Source organism: Camelus bactrianus, chromosome 32, assembly GCF_048773025.1.
Source record: "Camelus bactrianus isolate YW-2024 breed Bactrian camel chromosome 32, ASM4877302v1, whole genome shotgun sequence".
Classification (NCBI taxonomy): domain Eukaryota; kingdom Metazoa; phylum Chordata; class Mammalia; order Artiodactyla; family Camelidae; genus Camelus; species Camelus bactrianus.
In genome coordinates, this window is record NC_133570.1 from 7593796 (window position 1) to 7618861 (window position 25066).

Consider the following 25066-nt stretch of genomic DNA (forward strand, 5'->3'; position numbering starts at 1 on the left):
AAAAAAAAAAAAAAAAGAAATCAGGTCATTCCTGACTTCACTCTCTCCTCCACTTAAAATCTTTCAGTGGCTCCCTGTAGCTTGTGGGATAAAGTCTAAACTTTTACCTTGGCTTGTAAGTCCTGTCAGGATCACCTCCTCCCACCCTCATCTGCCTCCACCGTCCCACCTCTTACTCGACTTCCTTGCTGCCAACTCCCCCAGCCAGACTTAAACTATTATCAGGTCCACAAATGCCTTGTGCTTTCTTACCTCCAGGCCTTTGCCTATGCTGTTCCCCCTGCTGGGAACTCTCTTGTCATCACTTTACTTGACAAACTTCTCTCATCCTTCACATCTCTAGTCTGGGAGGCTTTCCTGAATCTCCTGGCAGGATCAGGGGACTCCCCCCATAATTACATCACAGTTCATTTGGATCACTTGCCTTGTCTTCTTTAAGACACACAAGGGCAGCATTTGTGTCTGTCTTGTTGAGTCTTGTCACAGGCACAGAGCTTGGCTCATATTAGATGCTCGGTAAATACCTGTTGATGGCATGACACTTTTGTTGCTGTCAGAAAGTTTGGGGGAGCAACTCCTAAACTTTCTAGACCCCAGCAGGAATAGGGATTGACTTTGGTTTAAAGACACTGAGAGGAGCGAATTCTGCTTCCCTCAGGCCCAGCCTGGTCCAGCCCACTCTGGAAGGTTCTGGTGGAGCCCATGGCCTCTATGAAGTGTGAACAAGACAAGGCTGCTTCTTCAAGAGCCCCTGCTGTGGCTGCCCTCAGAAGCAGAGGGAGAGGCGGCACCTGCTCCCCTTTCTCCCTGTTAGCACCTTAATCCTCTTGATGGCCCGGTGCCAGTGATAAAGATGAAGGGAGATGACACAGTTATCTTTCCTCCAAGAAGAGCTCAGGGCCTTAGAAAGAATGAGTGGTGACACCTGCCATTTCTCTGCCTTGGGGTGCCTGCCCCGTGGCCCTGCTTCTTGGGATGGCTTTGGGAAGTTTCTTCACTATGGCTACACGGAAGCCAGGCTCTGGTTGGTGAGACTGCTTGGAGACCCTCAGGCCCACGATAGCCTCAGCCACAGGCACAGGCACTCACGCGCACACACACACACACGCACACACACCCCCCTTCCCAGTGCTGCATCACTAGGACCCCTGCACATAGCAGCACCGCAGCTTCCTTTGCTCTGTCTGCTTTCTCCTGTCTGTTTTCTTTCCTGGCATCTTAGGGAGCCAAGAGGGCCTGAGGAAAGCGTTTGGGGTTGCGGGCTGGGGAGGGAGGCATGGGCCACAGAAGGATTATCAGGGAATCCCTTGGCTGAAAGGAAAAGAAGGGATTTAAAAATTTAATTTTGTCTTATGAAAGCCATGCTGCCACGTTGTTGGAAGGTTTTAAAAAGAGAGAAAAGAGGGAGAAGAAGATGCCACCAGCACAGCCCCCCTCAGCACTTCAGCGTGCTTCCGCCTCCCTTCCTCCCTGCTTTGCCGACGGAAGTACGGCTGATTCCATTTCGTGGTCTTTTCTCTTAACGTCGGCATTATCCTTTTCCACCTCATTTTGCTGTCTTTAGAACAAGTGTTTTATTGGCCTAATATTCCATGAAGTGAATGGATCACTTTTCCCTCAGCCAGACCCTGTCCCCAGGCATCTCCAGGTTTGTTTTTTGTTTTTTGTTTTTTGTTTTTGTTTTTTTGGCTTTTAAAACACTGTGGTGATGGGAAGAATTGTGTTTCTGGTTTTATGTCTTTGGCCCTGTTCTCAAGGCCAGGAACCTAGCTCCAAAATCAGGTAAACCTGGGTTGAAATTCTGTTCCTGTCAATGAGATGTCAGGCCAGTGCTTTCTCCTCTGCCTCAGCTTCCTTGTCTGTGAAATGGGTACCCGCGAAGCCTCTCTCACAGGAATTATTGTCGGGATTCAATGGGTGAATTTACCTGAAGCATTTAACTGGGAACTAACACATAGCAAGCTCTTGTGCGTCCACTGATGGGTGTGTTTTATTTACTGTTCTTACCCCAGCACTCGTGCCAAGGGTGCAGTGGGTTCTCACTTAATCCTTTTTGAATGACCGTGGCAGGCACATTCACGGATACGTGCTTTTCTGCCTGTGCTGGGATGTACATTTCTGTTGAAGACTCTTATGTGGAAATACGGAGGTGTACGCGCGCGCGCGAACACACACACACACACACACACACACACACACACGCTCGGCTAAACCAAGGGAAGGGCATGGGGCCATTCTGGTTGAGGGTCCACAAGCATTTTATTTGTGATTAAATATTTATCTGGTGCTTGTAATGTGAACATGGCACTTTGCAGTAGATAAAACAGGGCCATGTAGTAAAGGCCTGAAAAGCATCGGGGTCCAGCTCAGCGAAGCAGCAGCCAGTTGAGGAAGGAGAGCAGGGGAGGTGCTGGGGCTCAAGGATTTATCCATTCAGTCAGTTAATCAGTCGTCTGTATTTATCCAGCACCTACTGTGTGCCACAGGCCATGTGTGAGGATGCCCTTGTGATCAACACAGACATGCTCTGTGCCGTCATGGTACTGTTGGTCTCTATGGTGTTTAGAAGTAAAATCCCTTAAGAGACTGACATTAATCAAATAATCACACATATTTGAAGCTGCAAACCGTGTGAAGGGCTGTGGAGGAGATTAGCTGGGAATGGTGATACTGTGTAACAGAGTTAGTCTGGAAGTTAAGGAAAGACTCCTGAGTTAGCCAAGTGAAGAGGAGCTGTGGTCATCCAGGCGGAGGAAGGGAGCAGCACATGCAAAAGTCCTGGGATGGGAGGATACACTTCTTGTTCCAGGAGGTGAAAGATGGTCAGTGTTACTGGAGCGCAGACTGAGGGGCAGAGAGGTGGGGTGTGGCTGGGGAGAGTAGACAGGGTTGGCTCAAATAGGGCTTATAGGCTCTGCTGAGGTCTTTATCCTGAATAGAGGGGAACTGTGACAGCGTGGGGACCTTGGAGGGATGCAAGAAGAATTGGAGGGGTTTGAGGGCCTAGAGACTTAGGGGGCAAGTAGCTAGACAGAGAGGCTCAGCTATACCCACCACTGTCCCCTGGTTGGAAACTGCATGCCTTGCCTCTGCAGGCATCCAGAAAATTCATCAGTAACTAGACAGAGCGGGTCAAGGTATGGACAGGAATAGAGCAGTTTCCTTGGGCAGATGGAGAGGGAGGTGGAGGAGGGTCTCACCACATTCAAATATATTCTTCCTTCCTGCCATTTATTATTTACCTAGAGGCTTGTGAAAAGAGAAAGATCCAAAAGAAAGAAAACCCCACCAAATCCAACATTGCTTCAGGCATGCAGCCTGAGGGAACAAGTATTTTTTCTCCAATATTTGTATGTGTTTGAGTGTGTGAAATGCTGTGCTGAAACCCCAGGCCCCACCAGAATAGGGAGCTCCAGGGCCTTCGGGGCTGTCGGGAGTGGGGCATCATCGCTCTCCACCTCCCCGATGAGGGCTGGCATCGTGGGCCCGCCCTCTGCAAAATGGTAGGCTTCTGTTTCTCATCTGCTTTGTGTTCCAATTAATTCAAGCGTGGCCCGCCTCGGGGGCTGGAGGTTCTCAGGCAGGCTGGTTTCTGGATGGTGGAATTCCCGAATGAGAGGTTGGGAGGCAGGGAGTCCAGGGGATTTGGCGGCTGCCCCTGCATAGTGATATTCTGTGCCTCACACATTCTTATTAGCATCGTAATCGCTCCAAAATACTGATTCATTATTGTGCTCCAAGCTGCAGACTGAGGCAATGGGGTTTAATAGTTCCATATGAGCCATTCTGGGCTGTTGAGTAAATATTGCTCATTCTGAAAAATTGGGTAAATGTGTGTTTATGCTGGTGATGAGCAAGGCAGCAGCCAAGTAGGTAGTTGGTGTCTGGGCCGGCGCCAGGCGAGGTGGTGGGAGACGGGGAATGCTCAGACTCCGAGAAATGTCCGATTCATGTCTGGCTGGCCTTGAAATATTCTTCTGGACGTGAAGGTTGGGATTAGGAAAGGAATTTTGCTCTGAAATGAGGGTAGAAGTACCCTCATGTTTCTTGTGCATATAGGAATGGCTCCAGGGCAGACTGGAAAGACCCCAGGGCCCTTCAAGCTTGTATAGATGAGATTGGTTTCAGAACTGGAGGGCTGGTTACTACAGGCAGCAGGAGGCAGTGTGGCAGGGGGTAAGTGTGCCAGGTGAGTGGCTTCCACTCTGGGGTCCCTGTTCTGCCACTTGTTAATTGTGAGACCTCAGGCAAGTTACTTGACCTCTCTATGGCCTCAGTTTTCTCATCTGTAAAATGGGAACGATAAAAGTACTTCCCTGTAAGATTGTATGGGATTTAAACAAGCATATTCTTACAAAGTTCAAATGGCACTTGGCATTGTGCATAAGAAATGTTAGTGTTTAACATGGTTCTGGTGTAGCATGGAGGGAAGGTTTGCATTTGGATCTGGCTCTCAAAGATTCTTCAACTTTGAGAATCTGATGAATGCTATAGATCCTCTCTTTGGGAACATGATAGAGACACGTAGTATTTTGCATATAGTGTTGGGTTGTTGGGTCCTCCAAATTTACTAAGGTACTCCAAGTTAAGACCTCCCAATCTCTGTTGTGGATCACCCTGTTGTGGAGTGGAAATTAGTCATAGGCTCTGGAACCTTTTAGAACTGGGTTTCAACCAAAGCATAGGTTTCATCCCGCTCTCTTTCATATTTGCTGTGTAAACTTAGGCAAGTGAAGAGGCATCTCTGAGCCTTGACCTCATACTTGATGTGGAGTTCTTCACATGAAAAGGATTTGAACCATGTGAAGTACTTGGCCCAAAGCCTGGCACACAGTAAGCCACACTTGATTGAAGACCTGAGATTTGCTAAGTGTAGGTAGTCTCTGCCCTTCTGTTATGTTTATAGTCTGTATATAATAATTCCATTACCTGAAGTTCTAATATCTGATCTTGCTAGTTGTTCTGTCTGTTGATTCTCATACATAGTAGACTAGTTCCTCATATGTTTTGTAATTTTGGATTGAAAGCTCATCTTCAGTAGAGTTGAATCTCTGGGAATTTTGTGTGCCTTCTAGAGTAGAAGTTGGCAAACTTTTTCTGGGCCAGATAACAAATATTCTTAGCTTTGTAGGCTGCAGTCTGCTGTAACAACTCAGCTCTGCTGTTGTGCAACAAAAGCAGCCATAAATACATAATCTACTGGGTGTGGCTGGATTTGGCCTGCAGGCGGTAGGATTTGGCCTGCAGGTCATAGTTTGCTTACTTCTCTTCTGGAGAGATTTTGTATTTGCTTTTGCTTAATGTCCAGGGGTATTACCAGAGGAGAATGATTTTTTTAAACATTAATTGCTTGGCTGACAGCAGTAGTTCTCAAAGTGTGGTCCTGGACCAAAGGCATCTGAGAATTTAGATATGAAAATTCTTGGACCCCATCCCAGTTCTTCTGAATCAGGACTTCTGGGGGCAGAGCTCAGCAATCTGTGTATCCAGGTGATGCTGGTGTACACACATCTGAGCATTTAAAGAGTAGCATAAAATTGAACTCCAAACCCATGTGAGGGCAGACCTCTGGTTGTGAATTATCAGCTGCTTTTTAGTTTTCCAGTTTAAAGGCAAGGCTGACATACCAAATGCCTTCTCTTCTTCCTGTGTTAGTGGATAGAAGGGTTCTGACCTACTCTCATGGACAGTGAAGGCCTCTGGACTACTAACATGGGCACCTGCCCCACCCTTTCATTGCTAAAGGCACTGAAGTATCAGTTCACATACTTAGCAGTCTGATTTTGAGTTCCCTCTTTAGTTTTGGCCCTTGAGAATTTCTCTTACTTTCTTACTGAACTGACCTATATATTTAAAGGGATGTTGGTATATCTCATCTATTATTTCTGGGTGTTTTGTAGTGTGAGCATTTTCAGGTTATCTTATCTCCCAAATTACTAGACATGAAGTCCTTTCAGTGTAATGGAAAGCTGAGTTTCTCCTTTAGGATTCTTTAGAATGTTTGGCAGCCCCCCTGCTTGTCAGATGATCTGACCCTTGTCACTTGCCCTGGGGTCAGGGCCCACTTTTTCACTCTCAGAGGTCAGACATCCCCTGGAGAATCTCTCCATCCTACCTTTTCCCAGGGCTTGGATCCAGCTCAGCCAACATTTATTGAGCCCCTACTGGTGCCAGGGTCTGGATGAGTGATGAAGGGGGTTTAGCTCTGTACAAGTGACACCCATTCTCCTCCCTGGTCACACATAAGCCCAGCAAGTCTGGCTCATCGAGAATGGATTTTGCTCACTCTTTAAACGTGGCCTGCAGATACCCTCAAAGTCCCACGCATTTCCCTGAGCCCACCACACTTGCTGACGTTCATTACAGTTTTTCCCCCTCATCTTTGATCTCAAAAAAGACCATTTTGAAAAAAATTGTTTTGTGTGCAGTTTACCCAAATGCCACTTTTCCTCATTTTGCCAGAGTTCCTCTTTTTCCCCCCTTCCTTTGATTTCTTTCTTGGGTTTGCTCTGGGGTTGGCTTCCTTAAACCAAAATAACTCTCACAATGCGCAGGGAGAGCGCTTCCTGTGGGTTAATGACATCTGTATGAAAAGACGGCTAAGCTGCTGATTTCTGTCCTTTGAAGATGCTTGTCAGCCAGTGCCGCGGTGGAGTGTCAGACGTCACCCGGGGTGACTGACTGTGGAGACGCTGGCAACAGCTTTTTTCCAGAAAGCCTTCAGCCCAAACTTTGGGCTCTCCGGGGACCCAAGAGCAGCATCCATTTTCTGAAGAGATTAAAGGCGATGTTGTTTGGAGCAGCTGGTATTTTCGACTGTGTTCCCAGCACGGCCCTGCAGCAGCGCTTTGTAGCCCACCTGCTCTGCCTTTCCCGGTTCAACTCTGTTCCCTTCTTTCCTGACTTCTGTGCCTCCTCGGGGGTCTGGGAGCTCCAGGTGGACCCCTGAGAGGAGAGAAGGGTGGTGGTGCCACCGTGGCTCTCCTGTGCGAGAGTAGGAGGGAAATCTCATGGTTAAGAATGTGGCTCTGGAATCAGGCTTGATGTGCATTCAAATCCCAGCTCTGCCATCCTCACTGAGCCAACCCTGTCACTTCTCTGAGCCTGTTTTCCCTTCTGTTGAGTGAGGGCGTTGGGTTCAGTGAAGACAATACAGGTAAAGCACTTCCTTAGCATGACGCCTGGCACGTAGTGAGTGCTCAGTAAAGTTTAGATGCTGCTCCCGTCTCCAGAAGCACCCTGCATCTCTCTTTAAGACTTCCCACTTGACAGCCCTTCCATCCCAAGGTCGGAGAAAGCCTGCTTTATTTATTTAGTGGTATTTTGTCCATATTTGTTTGTCTTCCTGTCAAAAGCAAGTCCCCGCACCCCTAGCCTCTTCACCCCCATACAGTTTTGTTTCTTCTATTCCTATAATCCTTTGTGCAACTGCGTTAGACTTTTTGTCATGACGTAGGAAACATACAGAACAGGACATGGATCATACGTGTTTAGCTTGACTTGTAACAAACATGGAACCATTACTCAGATTAAGAAATATCCTTGTCCTCCACTCCAGAAGCCCCATCAAGCCCCCGCCCAAGTCACTGCCAACCCATGCCCCAAGGGTGACGCATCCTGACTCCTAACAGCATGCGTTAGTTTTGCTTGTTTGTGAACTTTATGTGAAAGGAATCACCCAGCATGTGCTCTTTTGTGTCTGGCTTCTTTCACCAACATTATGTTCTTAAGATTTGCCCACATTGTTGTGTGTAGCTGTAGTTCATTCATTCCCGTTCCCGTCTAGCGTTCTGTTGTGTGAGGAGACCACAATTTATTCATCCATTCTCCCATTGATGGGCATTTGGGTGGCTTCCAGCTGGGGGCTCCTACCAACAGTGCTTTTAGGAACATTGGTGCCTGAGTCTCTTGGGTAAACCAATTCACACGTTTTTCTTGAGTATAAATCAGAGTTTCTCGATCTTGGCACTGTTGACATTTGAGGCTGGATGATTCTTTGTGGTGGGGGCTGTCCTGACCATGGAGGATGTTTAGCAACATCCCTGGCCTCTGCCCACTAGGTACCAGTAGCATCCATCCAAAGGATCCCCAGGGATTGCCCAGTATTCCCTCAGAGGTAGACAGAATTGCCTCTGGTGGAGACCCCGGGAATGTATCAGGGAGTGGACTTGCCAGGTTACAGAGAGGTATATGCATGGCTTCTGTATAGTGTTTGCCAAGTGGTTTTCAAAGTGGTTGTACCAGCTTATACTTCTGCCAGCTGTGTATGCCCTAATCATTTCTAATGTCTTTATCTATATTTTATATATAAATTTTATAGAATGAAGTCATGGGTAAGTATTATTCCACCTCAGGCTAGGTTACATGGTCTAGTCATTTATGTCTTTTATCTTTTATTCTTCCATTAGAGAGCAATAAAATGATTAAATCTGCACTTAGCTCAGGAACCTGACTTCCTTTAGTTTAATCCTCGGCTCTGCCACTCTCTAGCTGTGTGGCCTTAGCCAAGTGAATTCACCTCTTTGTGCCTCAGTTTCCTCTTCTGTCAAACAGGGACAGTAACGGTGACTGCCTCTGTTATTTGGCGAATACCTGAGTTCATTGATGTATGTGAGGCATGGGGAACAGGGCAAGTGCTGTGTTGACCGCTGCTGTCCATTTTAGTGGCTATAAATACTCTCTCACATGGGTGAGCTGTGGTTTATGTCAGTAATTCTTTGTTGTGGAATGGTAAATGGTTTTCAGTTTGGGGTGCCAGATTTTGCAAAAACTAAAAAATGAAAATATAGGATGCCTAGTTAGATTTGAATTTCAGATAAACAACAAATGATTTTTAATATATCTCATGCAATATTTGGGACATACTTATACTAAAAAAAATCTTGTTTATCGGAATTCAGATTGACCTGAGTGTCCTGCATTGAGCTAGCTATCCTCTTAATTCCAGTTCTTTTCTCTTCTGAGCGTGGCAGTGGTTAGCACTCTGGAAGCTGCATCTTAGTATACAAATAGTGTTTCTCAAACTTGGCTTCTCAGCTGAGTCACCTAGGGGCTTGTTAAAGTGCAGAATCCTGGCCCCACCCTAAATCTCTTGAAACTGAATCCCCAAGGCTGGGTTAAGAGACTGAATTTTTAACCAAGGCCCCAGGTGACTGAGAGCAAGACTTTAAGATAAACTCCTACTCAGCCATGTTTGTGATGTGCTCTGTGGACGGCGGGGCAGGGAAAACTCTTCCTTGCTGCTCCCTGCCAGTCAGTGCTCCCCTGTGGGTGAAGGTAAAGGGTCTGGCCTTGACTGGCCTTTCCCAGCCTGGGCAGGGGGCTGAGGGGGTGTCCTCACTTTTGGCTGCCCCTTAGCTCAGCTCAGAGCCCGCCTCAGCTTTACAGGAAGTGGCACTGAACTTTGGCAGTGGAAGGGAAAGGTGGGGGGAGTGGGCACCAGGACCAGCTGCATTGATTTCTGTCTGCACTTCTTGGAAGCCCTGTCATGAGGAAAACAGGCAGCAGGTAAACAGTAGACGGCAGCCCCAGCAGCAGGGAGGGCCTGGCTGGCCTGAGAGCCTGTCTCAGCTCAAAGTGTCTGCCAGATTCTGACCGTTGCTCTTGAGGGCACAGTGTCCTTTGAGTCCTGACCTGAGGCCTCCTGAGAGACTGCACCGTCTGACCGGGTAAGATCTGGCCTGGCCAAGGGCCAGGGCCTGGATTCCTCTCGCCATGCCGCTTCTTGACCAGAGAGCCTCAAGGACTCATGGTCCATTCATTCCACCTCTGGGGTCTCTTCTGGCCCAGCTGGGGCCAGGCCAGGCCTGAGGGCAGGAGTGGACAAACGAGATGTTCACCACCAGCTCCTGCCCCCACCCTCAGTCCTGCGCACAGGAGCAGCTGCTCTCCCCTCCTTTGGAGGGCAGATCTGATTTCTTTTTCTTCCCAGCTGCTGCTGGGCACCCAAGAGCTGCCTGGCCGCAGCCAGCTGGGCAGGCCGACCCTGTCTGCTCAACTCAAAGCCACGGAATTACAGCTCAGACAGGATCAATATGATCGGGTCCTGGGGCCTTCAGAGGATGCTATTGCTTTGAGAAGAGGTCAGAAGGGCCTCAGACTTATAAATATATTATTATTTAAGAGAGGATTCCTGGTGGTCTATAAGAGTTTGCTGAGGACTCAGCCTCTCCCTGGCCTCCTGAATGCTCTCTAGGACAGAACCAAAGTATCCAGGCAGTTTAAGGTGGGCTGGATGCTTCCCCTAGCAAGGAGGGCGTCTTCAGAGTTTGGGTTTGGGTTTGGTGAGGGAGATATTCACCTTTCTTGCATGACAGCTTGTGCCGGGCACAGACTTTTCTGGGAAGGAACTTATCAAGCTGATGTTTAATTGTAGTACTTTGTTTCTTTAAATGCTTGTTGTAGCTGGGTGTTGTTCTAGACTGAGGGAGCAAGTGTTGTTACCAGGCCAGATGAGGGCCTTGTCTTTTGGAGTTTATAGTTCTCATTATTTACCCTTATGGGTGAAGAACCCAGGAATCAGACAGGTGGAGTGACTCACCTAGGGTCTTTGAGCAAGAGGCCCTTGCCAGGTTCAACTCTCAGTAGTAAATGGACAAAATAATCACTTGATCAAGTGGAAACTGAGTCAGAATGATGATGATGATGATGATGATGATGATGATGATGATGATGATGATGATGATGATGATAGCCAGCATTAATTAAAGGCTTACTGTGTGCCAGGAACTGTGCTTATATGTGAGTTCTACGAAGTCCATGTTATTAACATCTCTTTTTTTTTTAAAGTTCTGAAAGCTGACTTTCAGAGAGGTGCATTCATTTTCCCAGAGTCACACAGCTAGCAGGTGGCAGAGCTGGAATCTGAACCCAGGACCTGGGCTTTCAACCTTTGTATAGGTACTTTCTGGAGTTCCCACCAATAAAGCCTTGTGTGCTGGAGAGGAAGGTCGGAATCATTATTTTTATGAGGGTCCAGCATTTAGGTTGGGACCGTGCAGTTGAGGAGGGTGCTAATTTACTGCTGACTTTATCACACACTCCTCCAAGGAGTGCAAAACACCTCGCATAATAATAGCAATAATATTAACAACAAAAACAACAGATGCCATTTGTTGAACATTTGAGTAATTCCTGTGTGCCTCCCAAATAAAGATTACCTTAAAACCCATAGCTGAATTAAAATTTTTTTAATGAAACAAAGCTGTTTCATTATTCCCATTTGATTGGATGAGAACACCAAGGCTAAGAGTGATTGAGTCTCTTGCTCAAGCTCGCAGAGCCAGGAAATGTGGAGCTGGGATTTGAACCCTGTTTGCCTACAGAGCCTTTCTGGTTCTCTCAGCAGCTGTTCTGAGGGGCCCATGATGGCATCTACACTCCTCTGGGGTCTCCTTGTTGAGAACAAGAAAGTGACTTGCCTTGGTCCCCTTTGTTACTCAGCAAACAGTCCAAATTTCTTCTCCCAGTTTCCAGTCTCCTTCCAGCCCTGCCTGAGACTACATTTTTCCTTTCTAAATCCTTCTTTCTAATCAGGTCAGCTGTGGAATACGGACCCCAAAATAATGCCAACTACAGCTTTTGCTGCCGCTGGATTTCCTGCTTGCTTAGCAGGATGGAAACTTTGGCGTGGGTATGTGTCCTTTTAAAAAGCCCTTTATTTACTCTGCTCTTGTTTTTATAAGATATGACTCTTAATGAGGCTTTAATTCAAGGTCAGAGAGTCTAGAAGTTGGCGAGAAAGCCCTTGGCCCCTCTGGGCCCCGCAGACACATAAACAGCCAATGGCTGGCTTTTTTTTCATCTCATCTTTTAAACAGTCCCATTGCAACAGAGCTCTTTCTTGCATGAGGAGGTGAAATATTTGAACTGACTGTATGGCCTGTTCCTAACTGTTTGCAAAATGCAGCCAGGCCCCCCTTGTCTTTGTTTATTTTTGCCTTTTCTGTAGTTCAAAGAAAATAATTTATTAACTTGGGAATTAGGGATAATATCATTCCCCAGCCCTGCAGCTCCCTGAGGCCTGGGCCAGCCTGCCTGCTCTGCTTGGGAAGTTGAGACAGGCTTTTCTGTCAAAGGCACAGCCGTGGCAAAGCCCAGGCGGACAGGGCTAATGTATTCGTGGTCATGATACGAAAACCTCGAGTGTCTGGAACCCAGGTCTCTGGGGACCCACAGGGCCACGCCATCGACCTGAACCCCCTGGGCTGCGCCCCCATCTAAATCCATCAGGCTCACCAGCCCTGGTCTTGGACCACTGAATAATTTACGGTCCCGCAGAGCGGCGAGCAGCGGGTCACTGGAGTTCATGGGTTAATAACAGGTTTGGTTTTCGATGTCAGCAGCTCTCTTGATAACGTATGAAAGAATCCTATTCTGTTGATTAGATTTTGAAATGGATCAATTTTTAATCAGCCAAACACCTGACTCACTCAATAAGAGTTGCATTGTGGAGACAGGATGGAGGCCGCCTTTATTTACAAGAGTGTTTGTTTTTTGGGGGCCGTACGCAAATTCCCACCCAGATCCCTCCTCCTGGAAGAAATTGACTGGATTATCTCCCACCTCAAATGGCAGTGTTTGATTCACCTTCTGATTAGTTGGGAAATCCATGGGTCTGTTTAAGAGATAAGAACAGCAGCTAAAGGTTTGATTTAGTCATCCGCGGTTATTGATGGAAAAAGCATTTATTTGCCAATGGAGAAATTTTGCTTAATGCAACAGCATGGAAGAAGAGAGAAGACAAAGGGAGTCCAGGCGGTAGCCATGGGGTGGCAAAGGCTTTTTACCACTGGGGGTTGCTGGGGTTTCCAGCCCTATCCTCTGAAATTTTCGAAACATTCATATGAAAGTGGGCCAGTGAGCAAATTGAATGCATAGATGGTTCATTGTGGAGGGTGTCACTTCTGGTCACTTTATTTATTCATTCAACAGTCGAGCCCACACTGTGTGCCAGGCACTGCGTTGGGCATCAGAGAGGAAGCTGTTTATTGAGACAAGATTCTTGCCCGCAAAGAGTATACATTCTGGCTGAGGGGAGGCGGGCAGGCAGTGAAGGAATGACAAGGTATATAATTATAAAACATGCAAAGTCTTGTGAGGAAGCTCTGACAAAAAAATAACAAGACCATTTCATTCTGAATGTGAGCCAGAAAGTTCTCTCTGAATGAAGGGAGAAGGGAAGAGAGCCAGAAGGGCCAGCACGTGTGCTGGAGGAGCCAGCTAGGCCAGGTGGCAGGTGAGTGATGAGGTGACAAGGGGGAGGGAGATGGAAGAGGAGGTTGGACAGGTGAACAAGGGCTGGATTAGGTTGGAGGAGGACTTTGGTTTTTATCTGCAGTGCCCTGGGAAGGTTTTGAGCGAAGGAGTGGCTTATTCAAGTTTTGCATTAGAGTGGGCTGTAGGAATGGGACGTCTCTGCTGAGGGGTCTACTGTAGCTGTCCAGTGGGTGGTGACAGATTTGGCAATTCTGGTCCATAGCCAGGTGGCCAAGGAAGAGGAGGTGGTGCTCGGGCCAGCTGGGGCCTCGGTATAGCCTCATGAGGTCTGTAGCCCCTGGTCTGCAGTGACCTGGTCCCGGGGAGTGGAGGAATTCTTTGTGGCAGAACCCTGCTTGTCTGTGGACTGATATTCCAGACTTTCCCTCAGCTGGGAGCAGGGTGGCACAGAGGCTGGGGACTTGGGCTATGAAGTCAGATTGATGTGGGGCTTCCAGTCTCAGCACTGCCTTTTACAAGCCAGTGACCTCAGACAAATTGCTCTTTGCACAGACAAGCAAGTGAGAATAATTGTTGGTATAGAACTTTCCAGAAGGACTCATAAGAAACTGCCAACAGTGGTTACCCCTGGCAGGAGGACATGGGCTGGGTGGGAGATTGAATTTCTCCTCTATACCCTTTTGTAGCCTCTGAATTTATGCTACAGGCATGTGTTACCTGGTCAGAATTGTCCATACCATTTGTGATGCACTGTGACATTCACTGGGTTGGACCTGCAGTAGCATTTGGACTGAGGACTGGTGTTACCACTCCTGTTTTATAGATGAAGCTCAGAGAGGGGCAGTTGCTTGCCTGTGATCACACAGCTTTACCCTTGTTAGGCCCTGGCCTCTCTCTTCCTGCTCAGCTATTCTTCCCTGTTGCTGTTGGTTGAAGCTGTGGTTTGGTGGGTCTTGGAGGAGCTGGATTTTCCCTGCATGAGTAGCAATTTCTCATTCCCCAGTGCTCTGCTCCAGGAACCATCGATTGGACGGCTTTATTTATTAGCTTAATCGTTGCACATCCCTCAGCGACACTGTTCTTGCACCCACATTATTGGGGGGCAGAGGGCCTGCATGCACACCTGTGTGTGTGCACAAGCTGGGAGTGCCCACATGGCTTTGGACTGTGTGGAAGGATGCCAGCCTCACTTCCCAGCTCTCCTTGGTGACAGACAGGCTCTCACAAGCATCTTAATCCAGATGTGGCATAGAGTAATTGCTCGCTGAGGGATCTCAGTGGAAAGAACTATCTGATCTAGTGTCAGAAGACCCAGGTACCAGTCCGGGCACATCCACTTGCTTGCTATGTGACCAAGCAATCATTTCTGTTCTCTGGGTCTCGGTTTTTCATCTGTAAAATGGGAATGATGATAATCTCTGGCCTTCTCCTTGTTGCTTTTCCCTCTTTTCTCACATGTTGGCATAGCTTGCTCCTTCACTTTGGTCTTTACTCAGAAGTTACATTCCCAGGGAAGCCCTCTCGCCACCCAAACTAAAATTTCACAGTGTGTGCATACTCACACACTTACACTCACACACACTCACACATACACACACACACCCCCATTCTTCCTTTCCCTGCTATGTATTTTTCCTTCCTTAGCACTTAACATGATTGATCATATTATAGCTTTTAACCATTTACCTTGCTTACTGGTTTCTCCCATTAAAATAGCTGCCCCAGCAGGGCAGAGATTTTTGTCTGTTCTGCTTACTGCTGTCTTCCTAGCACCTAAAATGGAGCTTGGCACAGAGTAGGTGCTCAGCAAATATCTATTGAAGAAATGAAATAAATCAATGTAAGGCACTTAGAACAGTGCCTGGTACATAGTAAGCATTCAACAGATGTGAGCCATTATTACTGCTAATAGTACTGCTGCTGAATTTTTGTGAACCTCAGTTTCCTTACCTTAAAAATGGAGATGTTGTTGATAATAGCTGTCATAGAGTTGCCAAGAAGATTCAGTGACATGGATGTTGAGTTTTTGGTACAGCTCCCAACACAGTAATTCTTCAATAAATAGGAGCTGTTATAGTTATAAGTACAAAGTGAACACTAAAGGCCCCCTGGTTATGGCAGCATTTCAGGGAAGTGGAGTTGGTGTCTGGGACCCAGGGACCAGCCCCAGCCACTGTGTCACCAGTCCTGACTAACTACTGCAGTGGTAGGGCATGATCCTCTGGTTTGCCTTTTGACTGTCATCCACCCAGAGTGTCTAGCCGAGGCTTGCAGACACCCCCTGGGATTCCAACTTTCTCAAGGAGTGTCTCAAATTGTTCCAAGCAAAGTTCATTTGATTTCATTTTCATTTTTTGGAAAAGTATGGAAACTGGATTTTTTTAAGAAGGGAAAAACCAGCTGATATTTATTGTCCTGGGGGAACATCCTCAGCATATTGTCATGTGGTTAAAAGCTGAGGGTGAACAGCACATAGTGTGTGATCTTTTTTATTTTTTTTTAGCACGTAATTTTTGTAAGTTAAAAAAGCAGAGCCTCCCCAGTCTAGGGAAATGAGATTTGTTTGTTGGCCTATGCCTGGGTCTCAAGCTTCACCCCTGTGATCTGGGAGGTACCCCATCCAGGACTCTTAACTGCAAACAACAGAAATCAACTCAGCCTCCCACCAAGACTCATGTAAGGGGGTCTTCTCCATCCACAAGAAGAAAATTCCGATGCTATCTGGCCAGGAAAGCACAGCAGATGTTCACAGTAGTTGGGAGGGAGTGGGACTGGATAGGATGGTGATCCCCAAATGAAGATGAAGACAGTTGCTAGATGTAACGTGAATTCGTGCTGGGGCAGTGGTTATCTACCGTGTAGCCTGAGGCAGAGGCAAAAGCAGATCAGCAGACGCTGACACCGGTCCCCTGTGACTTTCCAGTGTCTTCTGACAGGCTTCCACCTGCTTTTGTTGTATCTCTGGTCCCTGGGGGCTTATGTCCAAAACCTTAAGACCACTTTCCTGAGAGTGGAGCAGGCCAGAATGCGGGGAGCTCTTGGGAGCAGCCCTCGGTCTCAGAAGGTGGTGTATAAATGCTCCAGCTCCCTCATTCCTGAGTGGAATGGTTCCTGGATCTCTTCTGCATTTTCTTTGGTTGGTAGAGATTATAGGTGATTTTTGTGTTTGACTTTCTTAAGGCAGCTTTTAGGTTTCCAGCATTGAAGATGTTTTACCTTGTCGTTTGAAATCAAGCTGCTACAAAAGAGCAGGACCACCCCCAGGGCAGGTGGGGGTCTGTGCGCAGGCAGCAGGTGGATTGGTAGCATCTGTGTCTCTGCTCACATTGTGGACAGAGCAGTTCCGGCCTCTGCATCAAGCTGAGATGAAGGGAAAACAGAGAAGAGGAAATGTGGAAATCACAATACGTTGTAAATGGAAACTAAGGGGATTGGAATCAGTCCAAATAAGAGGCTGATGGCCTGAACTGGTTGCATTTGGGGGGAATTTCTGGATTGAAACGTAAGTGGGCGGAGGTGTTTGAATGCCTCCTGTACTGTGTTGGGCACTTTGGCGGGGAGAGATGAGTGAGACGAAGTTTCCCAAAGAGTCTGAGAGAACCAACCAATAGCAGTGACCATAGTGGACAGGGGTGGCAGGTGGCCTGGGGGAAATTGAAGCCCAGGGCATGGACGCAGAGGAAAGACAGAGGTTAGGTCAGCTGGGGAGCCTGGGAACATTTAATATATGCCTTGAAAGCTGGGAGACTTGACAGACTGACAGATGGAGGAGAGTACAGCATTGGCAAGGGCCAAGGTCAGTAGACCAAGGTCAAGGCTGGGAAGCACTATGCAGGCCAGCTTGGCTTATGTGCGAAAGGGAGATGTGGGAGTTAGGCTGGGAGAATGCAGGATTCTGAATGTCATGAAGAGGTCTTGCTGGATAGCTTGATGGGCCATAGGGAGCCATAGAAGATATTTGAGCAGGAGAGTGAGATATTTGGAGGTATGCTTAAAAGATCCTTTTATCCCAAGGTTTCTCAGCTTCCACATGATTGACATTTTGGGCCATTTGGTTGTAGGGGGCTGTCCTGTACATTGTAGAATGTTAAGCAGCATCTCTGGCCTCTGCCCACTGGATTGCCAGCTGCCTCCACCCTAACTGTGACAATCAAAAATGTCTCCAGCTATTGCCAAGTGTCCCCTGGGGGATACAGTCACCCCCGGCCAAGAACCACTGTGTCAAATTGGGTGGGAGCAGGGAGCAGCCAGCATGCAGGTGAACAGTGATGCAGCCTAGAAGTAGGGCAGGAATGAGGAAGGAGGGTACAGGTGCTAGAGGCCTTTGAGAACAAGGACCAGAAGGCTAGGAATTAGTAGGTCAAGGAGACTGTGGAGAAGAGAGATGTTGGAGCCTGGTCTTCTAGGGACCAGGGTCCAAGGCCCAGGGCCTGACAGGTTAATGGGGCTGTGGACAGATGGGAAAGGAAGCAGAACCCTTTGGAGTGAAGGGGACTGGGGACCCCAGAGTCATTGCATCTTGGCATGTCTCCAGGGGTTGACACAAAGTGGGTCCTAGGTAAAGGGGAGGGTGGTGGTGTTGAGTGAATGAATGAATGAATAAGCCAGATAGGAGCCACTTTAAGAAAAGGACCAAGATTGAGGAGGGAGCTAAGAGACCATTTTCTATGCCATTTAGTGAGCACCTACTGTGTGCACATAGGTGGGCCCTGGGCACCTGTAATGCCTCTGATCTCATGGATCAGATTATAGCTTAGAGGAGAGGGGGCTGCTGAGCAAGCAAATAGGGAGATAATGTATGATTACGGATGGCACTCAGTGCCAAGAAAGGAAGCACGTGGGAGTTTGTGTTTTGGGAGCCAGCGTTAGGAGGAGAGGCCCAGCAAGCAGTTAGGGTTGCCATCCATAGGATGGCCCACGTTTGACCTGAGAACCTGCTCATTCTTGACGACTTTGGTGGAGGCAGGGTGACAAGCCAAACCTTGGACAGGAAAGCAGCAAGAGCAGACCAGACAACAGGGCAATTAACTTGAATCCTGACGTGGAGGTAATCAGGGAAGGCTACTTTAAGGAGGTGACACTTGAGCCAAGAATAGAAGGTTGAGTAGAAGTTTGCAGGGGGAAGTGCAAGGGAACAGCATATGCAAAACCATCATGGCTGTGCTGCACAGAAATCAGGGTTTATGGAGCAGATAGAGCCTTGGCTCATCTCATTAAACCTTACAAACAAGTATGAGTTCCCTCCTAGCTTCCAATAGTGAGGACCAGTTGGTGGAGTGGAGTGCTTGGTGGTGTCTGGGGTGGTGGGCATTCTCACAACCCTGAGACATAAAGGTTTTCTGCTCCCTTTTCTCTAATTCCTGCCCAGTCCCTGTTTCCAGGGGAGTGGGCTGAGGGGCCCTCTTTATCCTCTTACCCCCGCCATGCATTAGCAGTCAGCAACCTGTAGGTATTTTGAGAGTGTGAGTTTTAGTTTTTTCAGGGCACTGCTAGAAAGAGCAAACTTAACTTTCTCCTTTTTTTTTTTAAACGCCAATTAAAAAAATTTTTTTCCAGAACAGGCCATTGGCTATTACGGAAATAGTAAACAGGAGTCAGCACGAGGGCGTAAGTGGTTGGTTTTAATTAGAACATTAAAGTATTTTAACGCTTACACTTTATATTTTTGCGAACTTGATTATATAGCATTTTAAATACCTGTGAACGTTTTAAGGACTCTCAGCGATGAATTATTTGCAATTTCACAGGAAACTTCTATTTTAAAAGCAAAACGGTATGAGAGTGGCTGCGAAGGCTTGGCAGCAGCAACTGCACTGTATAATGAGGAACCACATGGTGGGTAGGTTGGCAGACGGCCCACCAGGCCTGCCGTCACCCAGGTTCCCTGGCGACCCCCTCCTGGAGAGGCTCCTGCTGGGTGCACAGGATTTGCGGAGGCCTCGGGGTCCAGCCAGTGTCCTCATGCCCCACCCACTCCCAAGTCTTGAGGATTCTTGCTGCAGAACGCGGTTCAGGGGTGTCTCTCGGTGTCTTCCACTCTCTGCCACTGAAGCATCCTCAGGAAGCTCCTGACTTCAACTTCTGGGCTTCTCCCCGTGCATCATCCAAATGGGGTGTCTTAAAACTCAAGTCAGTCTCATTGCTCAGTTGCTCAGAAGCTTCCCAGGGAAAAGTCATTGCCCACATCAGAGTCACCAGGCCATGGGCAATTGGACCCAGCCCCATCTTCTCATCAGTGCAGCCCAAACACGTGGGCCTTCACATCATCCTATTATGCTCTTAATGTTTATTGAGCATCTGCTTTGTGCCAGGCATTGTCCTGGACACTAGTGATTCCTTGCCTTCATGGAGCTGCCCTGCCAGTCAGGGGAGACAAGCGGTAGAGAAACAAATGAGTATCAGGTGTGAGAGGAGCGGACAAAAAGTGAAACAGGGCGGAGGATGGCAATGGGGGTGCTGTTTTTGATGTGGGGAACAGGACAAGCTTCTCTGAAGAGGTGGTGTTTAAAGGCCTGAATGAAATGAGGGAGCAAGCCAGTGGTGTGCTGGAGTTGGCTTGTGCAGGCTCACGAGAGCCAGTTGCACCCATCTCTTCCCAGCCCCTTGTTCAGTGGTGTCTGATTGGTAGTTTGAAATTAGCTAGGGTGGGAGTATTAACACCATGGAAATTGGCAAATGCCACAAATTTGAGCTTTTTTTCCAGGGAGCTGATTATTAAGCATTTACCAGCACATCATCTGGAGAGGCCATGCGAAAAGCTGTGGGAGGGGGTTCCGGTCATTCCACGAAGGGGAAATGTGTTTGGAAGATTTGAGAAACATCATGGAAGACAGCGTGGATGGGACCGAGTGAGTGAGGGGGAGCGTGAAAGGAGACAAAGCCAGAGACTTCCCTAAATGCTTCTGGTTTCTGAAATACACTAAGCTTGCTTGTGCCCCAGGACCTGTGCACATGCCATTCCTTCTGCCAGGATGCTCTTCTTCTAGCTGGTTACTTTAGCTCCATTCTCTCCTCAAAGAGGCTTTCTCTGACCATTTTTGCAAAAGCGCATTTCCCCCCTTTATTCTTCTGTCAGCACCCTTTGACTCTCCTCCCAGCATTTGTCTCCATTTATAATTGTGTATCAGGTTGTTTATTGTATTGGGGTCTCTCTCCCCCATTGAAGTGTAAGCTCTGAGAAGTCTTCTTGCTCCCTCCTGCCTCCCAGCTCCCAGCAAGGGCCTGCACAAAACACATGCTCAGAGCATTATTATCTGAGTGAATGTTGACGAAAAGCCTCTTCTTGTGCCCGGCATTGGCTTGGGAGATATCTTAACGGCATGAGATCAGAAATTAGGAACAGCAGCAGCTGGCAGAGAAGCCAGAGTTTCCTACCTTGTGCCCAGCCTGATTCCAGCAACATAATTCCTGGATGCCTTCTACTTAACCTGAAAGAAACACAGTGCAAGTTGGGGCCTCTCTGAAAATGGGCACAGTAATCTCCCAGGCTGGGCTGCCAGCCCTGTCAGTGAGCTAGAACAAGCTCTGTGCAGCTGCTGAAAACATTGGTGACACTGGAGGTTAAATATTCCTATTATATCATGGCTGGCATTTTTATTGTCACAAGAGCAATGGATTTCAGGAGTTCAGGACTTAAGATGAAGTTTATTTCATGATAGAGAAAATGCTGAGCCCACTGGCGTCTGGAATCAAGTGGCCAGAGGTGCACTGAGGACGGGAACATTTTGATTACAGGGAACAGGTTCAGCTGACCTGATTATTTCTTTTTATAAATGGTGAGAGCTTAGAACATATTGATTGAGGTGATCAGCATTTAGGTCTTTCATAGTTAATGAGGAACCAGCCAATTTATATTATAGGAAACTGTCGCTGCCAGGGGCCTTTAATGAGGTGAGTGTGGCCTGGGAGAGGAAGACAGTTAACATCACAGAAATGGGTGCAGAACCAAGAGAGGAAGAGCGCACCTTTTTTAAGCCATCAAATCACTTCCCTCAGTCCTTGAGGGTTCAAATCCTGGCACATAGGTGCTCAAAAAATATTTGTGGAATGAATGAAATTATATGTCTGTAGGGGTTTAAAAGTGAAAGGCCAAATCCCAGAGAAATGGAAATTTAAGTTCACACAAAAACCTGCCCACAAATGTTCACAGCAGCATTACTCATAATAGCCCCGAAGTGGAGGCAGCCCAGATGCTCTTCAGCCGGTCAGTGGTTGAACAAACTGTAGTACATCCGTTCCATGGAACAAACTGTGGTACATCCATTCCACTGGATCATTACTCAGCACTATTGGCACATTAACAGCTTGGTTAAATCTTGAAGGAATTATGCTGAGCGAAAAAAGCCAGTCTCAAAGATGATAACATACTGGATGATTCCATTTATGTAGCATTCTTGAGAAGACAGAAATGGCTAACGGATGAGTGATTATAGAAATAGAGAACAGATTAGGGATGGGAATGGAGGGAAGGTAGGTTTGGTTATAAAAGGGCAAGGTGAGGGACCCTTGTGGTGGTGGAAATGTTCTGTATGTTGAATGCATCAATATCTGTATCTTGGTTGTGATTTTTGTAGTAAGCTTTCTAAATTATTACCAAGGGGAAAATGAAAAGGTACAGGAGGTCGCTCTGTATTCTTTGGTACAACTGTGTGTGAATCTATAATTATCTCACAATAAGAAATTCAATGTAAAAAAATTGAGAGACTGAAAGCACTTCATTAATTATTAGAGATACAATGGGCAGAACCCCTACCCTGTGATACATTAACTCAAGTTTTCACAGCAGCTGCATGATATAGATGGGTTTTCACAGGGAAGGAAACAAGCTCAGAGAGGTTGAGGGACTTGTCTGAAGACACACAGCTTGCAGGTGGTGGAAGTGGGACTCAAACCTGGGAGTGTCTGGCCCCAGACCCCAAGTTCTTTCCTCTAGACATGCAGTTCTGAGTCTCTGTGGTTTGGATACTGAGCAGAGCCAGGAAGCTCGCTTCCCTCATGCATAGTCACATGATCTCTAGCCACTTAGTTGGGCACTGTGGGTGACCTCTTAAATGACTGACAACTCAGTAGGTGAGAGGTGGCTGAGAGTAGGCCTGGGCTTCCAGCCTGGCTGCTCCTGAGTGACCTGCTAACCTCAGGAGTCATGACCCTCTCCCCTACCCACTCATTTGCCTTATGTGAGCACATTGGGTGTGCGGTGTTGGTGGTGTTATACCTGTTTTACAGGTGGGGAGACTGCGGCCCAGGATGGAAAAGGAATTGAGGTTGTGCCAGGTGGAGCTGTGGTCCTTCCCAGCTCTGGCATCCCATAGTGGTGATTATAGTTCCTTTGATTTGTCTTGCACAGTTGCTGTTCTCAGGGCATCTTCTGCCCTGTGATGCAGTGGTCAAGGGCACAAGTTCTGCAGCCAAGTCCAGCAGCACTGAGATGGAGTCCTTGCCCTACAGGCAACCAGACTGTGGCCTGGGGCAAGTGATTTCTCTTCTTAACGCCCCACTTCCCTCTTCTGAAATACGAAGTAATAATGAGGACTAAATAAGAAATAGATAACACCTTATAGGGGAAGAAAACCACTGGCAGTATCTGAGGTCTGATTGAGAACTCTGATCTATCTGCCCTGAGGTTCAGAGCTCTGAGCAGAGTATGCCGAGAGAATCAAAGCCTCCTTCCTGAATTATGTGCCCTGACATGGCTCCTTGGGGTCTGTGATCTCCTGGACCCGAATTCTGCTTAGCTGTTGGTTTCCTGAGCAAGATGGCACATGCTATAACAGGGGACATCCAGGGAGCCTGAGGGGGCTGTCTGCAGGAGACAACACCTAAGGCAACACTGGGCTTTGCCAGGTGAGTGGGAAGCGGAGGATGGAAAGATGTTCCAAGAAGAGGGAACAGCAGATGCAAAGGTTCAGAGATTAGAGGGCACAGGTGCTTTTGGAGAACTGTAATCAGAGTGGTAATGCTTGAACATTAAACAGGCAGAGAGCAGAACCCAGGCACTCTGGCCCTCAGTCTTTTTCTGTTAGAACAGCCCAAAGTAGGCTAGAGGAATCCCAGGTGGGCTCATAGATGGGTAAGGATTTGGACTTCATCTTGAGGGTGATAGGGAGCCATGGAGGGTTTTGAGCAGAGGAGTGACGCAGAGAGACTTACATTTGAGACAAGTGGTTCTGGCTGCTGTGAGGAGTTGGAGGGGAGCAGAGGCGAGCCCCCAGCGGAGGCTACTGCCACATCTTGGTACGCGATCACGGCTGACTGGAGCAGAGTTGTGGGAGTGGACTTGGATAAAAGTGGATGAATTCAGGACATTTGTCAGTGTGAAAGTGACAGAGCTTGGCAAGGGGCCAGATGAGGGGGCATCTTGGGTGAGTTGGGTTCTGGGCTGGGTCACTTAGGGGAAGCCCCTTTACTTCTCTGTTCCACAGTCTTTTCTGTAAAACAGCAGTAGTTTCTACCTTCCCCACCTCTTGGCGTCCTTGGCCTCAGTGAGGGTCAGATGAAATGCTCCCTCAGCCAGCGCCTTACAGTGAATAACAAAACCCCCAAACCCCAACCCCCACTCAGAGCCCATGAGTGTTCCGGGGGGACGAGGCCTTTGGTGTTAAAGATACAACTCCTTTATTTTGTCCAGTGGTTTTTCAAAGGTGCCACAATCCAGTCAGCCTAACATAGATACTAACTATTGGTTTTCTTTGCTTTCTTTTAATTTTAGACTAGTTTGAGGCTCTCCTCCCATTTCTCTGGCTTATCTTAGGAAAGGTGCTGAGAAACAGCGCCATCGCCAAACCGAGGGATTCCAAAGCAAGCATCAGCATTTATGGAGCTCCTGCTTTGTGGTGAGGCCCCATGTATGTTATCTTCTGGACTAAGGGTACAGGTGCTAGAGTCCAACAGACTGGGGTCTATGTCCAACTGTTCCATGTCCTAGCTAACTTCAGCCACTCCCAGCCTCAGTTTGCACATCTGTATAAGGGGTCACTCTTTAGACTCACCTCAAAAGGTGGCCAAAGGAGTCAGTGAGCCCACTCCAGCCAGGGATGGGACAACCAGGCACAGTGCTGGTATGAAGCATGGCCTCAGTAAGAGGCAACTAGCAATAAATAACTCTGGGATGTGCGCCTCGGTGTTACTGTTCAGGGGAGGGAGGTGAGGTTTACAGCCCAAAAGCTGCCAAGGTAGATTTTCTGACTCAGCCATGCCCTTTCCATGAGGCCTGGAGGAGACACAGCTGAGGCCACTGCTGGCTAAGGTCAAGTGTAACAGGGTGGCCTGCACTTGTCCCTGTGCAGCCTCTCAAGTACAGGTAGAAACTCTGTGGGGCCATTGAGAGTTGGGGAACTGGGCCACCTCATCCTGATTGCCCTACTGACAGGGCCCATTTAGATTTTTCACCTCAGCCAGCCTGGAACTTTCCAAAAGCCCAGACAACTGTCACCCATGGTTCTATGCACTTCTCATGGAATAGCATTGTATTAGTTTCCTAGGGCTGCCATGACAAATTACCACCAGCTGGGTGGCTCAAAACAGCGGAAATGTGTTGTCTCACAGTTCTGAAGGCCAGAAGTCTGAAATCAGGGTGTTAGCAAGGCCATGCTCCCTCTGAAGTCTCCAGAGGAGGGTCCTTCTTTACCCCTTTCAGCTTTTGGGTGTGGCCAGCAGTCCTTGGTGCCCCTTGTTTTGCAGCTCTGTCACTCTAGTCTCAGCCTCCATTGTCACATGGCTGTCTTCCTTCTGGCCTGGCCTCTCTTCTTATAAGGACAATGATCGTTGGATTTGGGGCTCACTGTGACCCAGTATGACCTCATCTTTACTAATTTCAACTACGAGGACCCTATTTCCCAGTGAAGTCATA

At 47.8% G+C, this 25066-nt stretch overlaps 1 protein-coding gene across 6 annotated transcripts in view; it reads left to right on the plus strand.

Moving 5' to 3' along the window:
• The window catches only part of CUX2 (cut like homeobox 2), a 241003-nt gene that overhangs the window by 20177 nt on the left and 195760 nt on the right, over positions 1 to 25066 (plus strand). Inside the window, exons 1-3 of one of the 6 annotated variants that reach the window (XM_074356277.1) lie at positions 9502 to 9668; positions 10789 to 10899; positions 11536 to 11632. The exons of 4 other annotated variants lie outside the window; for them this stretch is intronic. In XM_074356277.1, the coding sequence (XP_074212378.1) occupies positions 11615 to 11632 (18 nt within the window). In that variant the 5' untranslated portion in view covers positions 9502 to 9668; positions 10789 to 10899; positions 11536 to 11614. Of the gene's footprint in view, positions 1 to 9501; positions 9669 to 10788; positions 10900 to 11535; positions 11633 to 25066 lie in introns of those variants that run through there. One more of the 6 variants, XM_074356281.1, reaches the window with a different exon arrangement.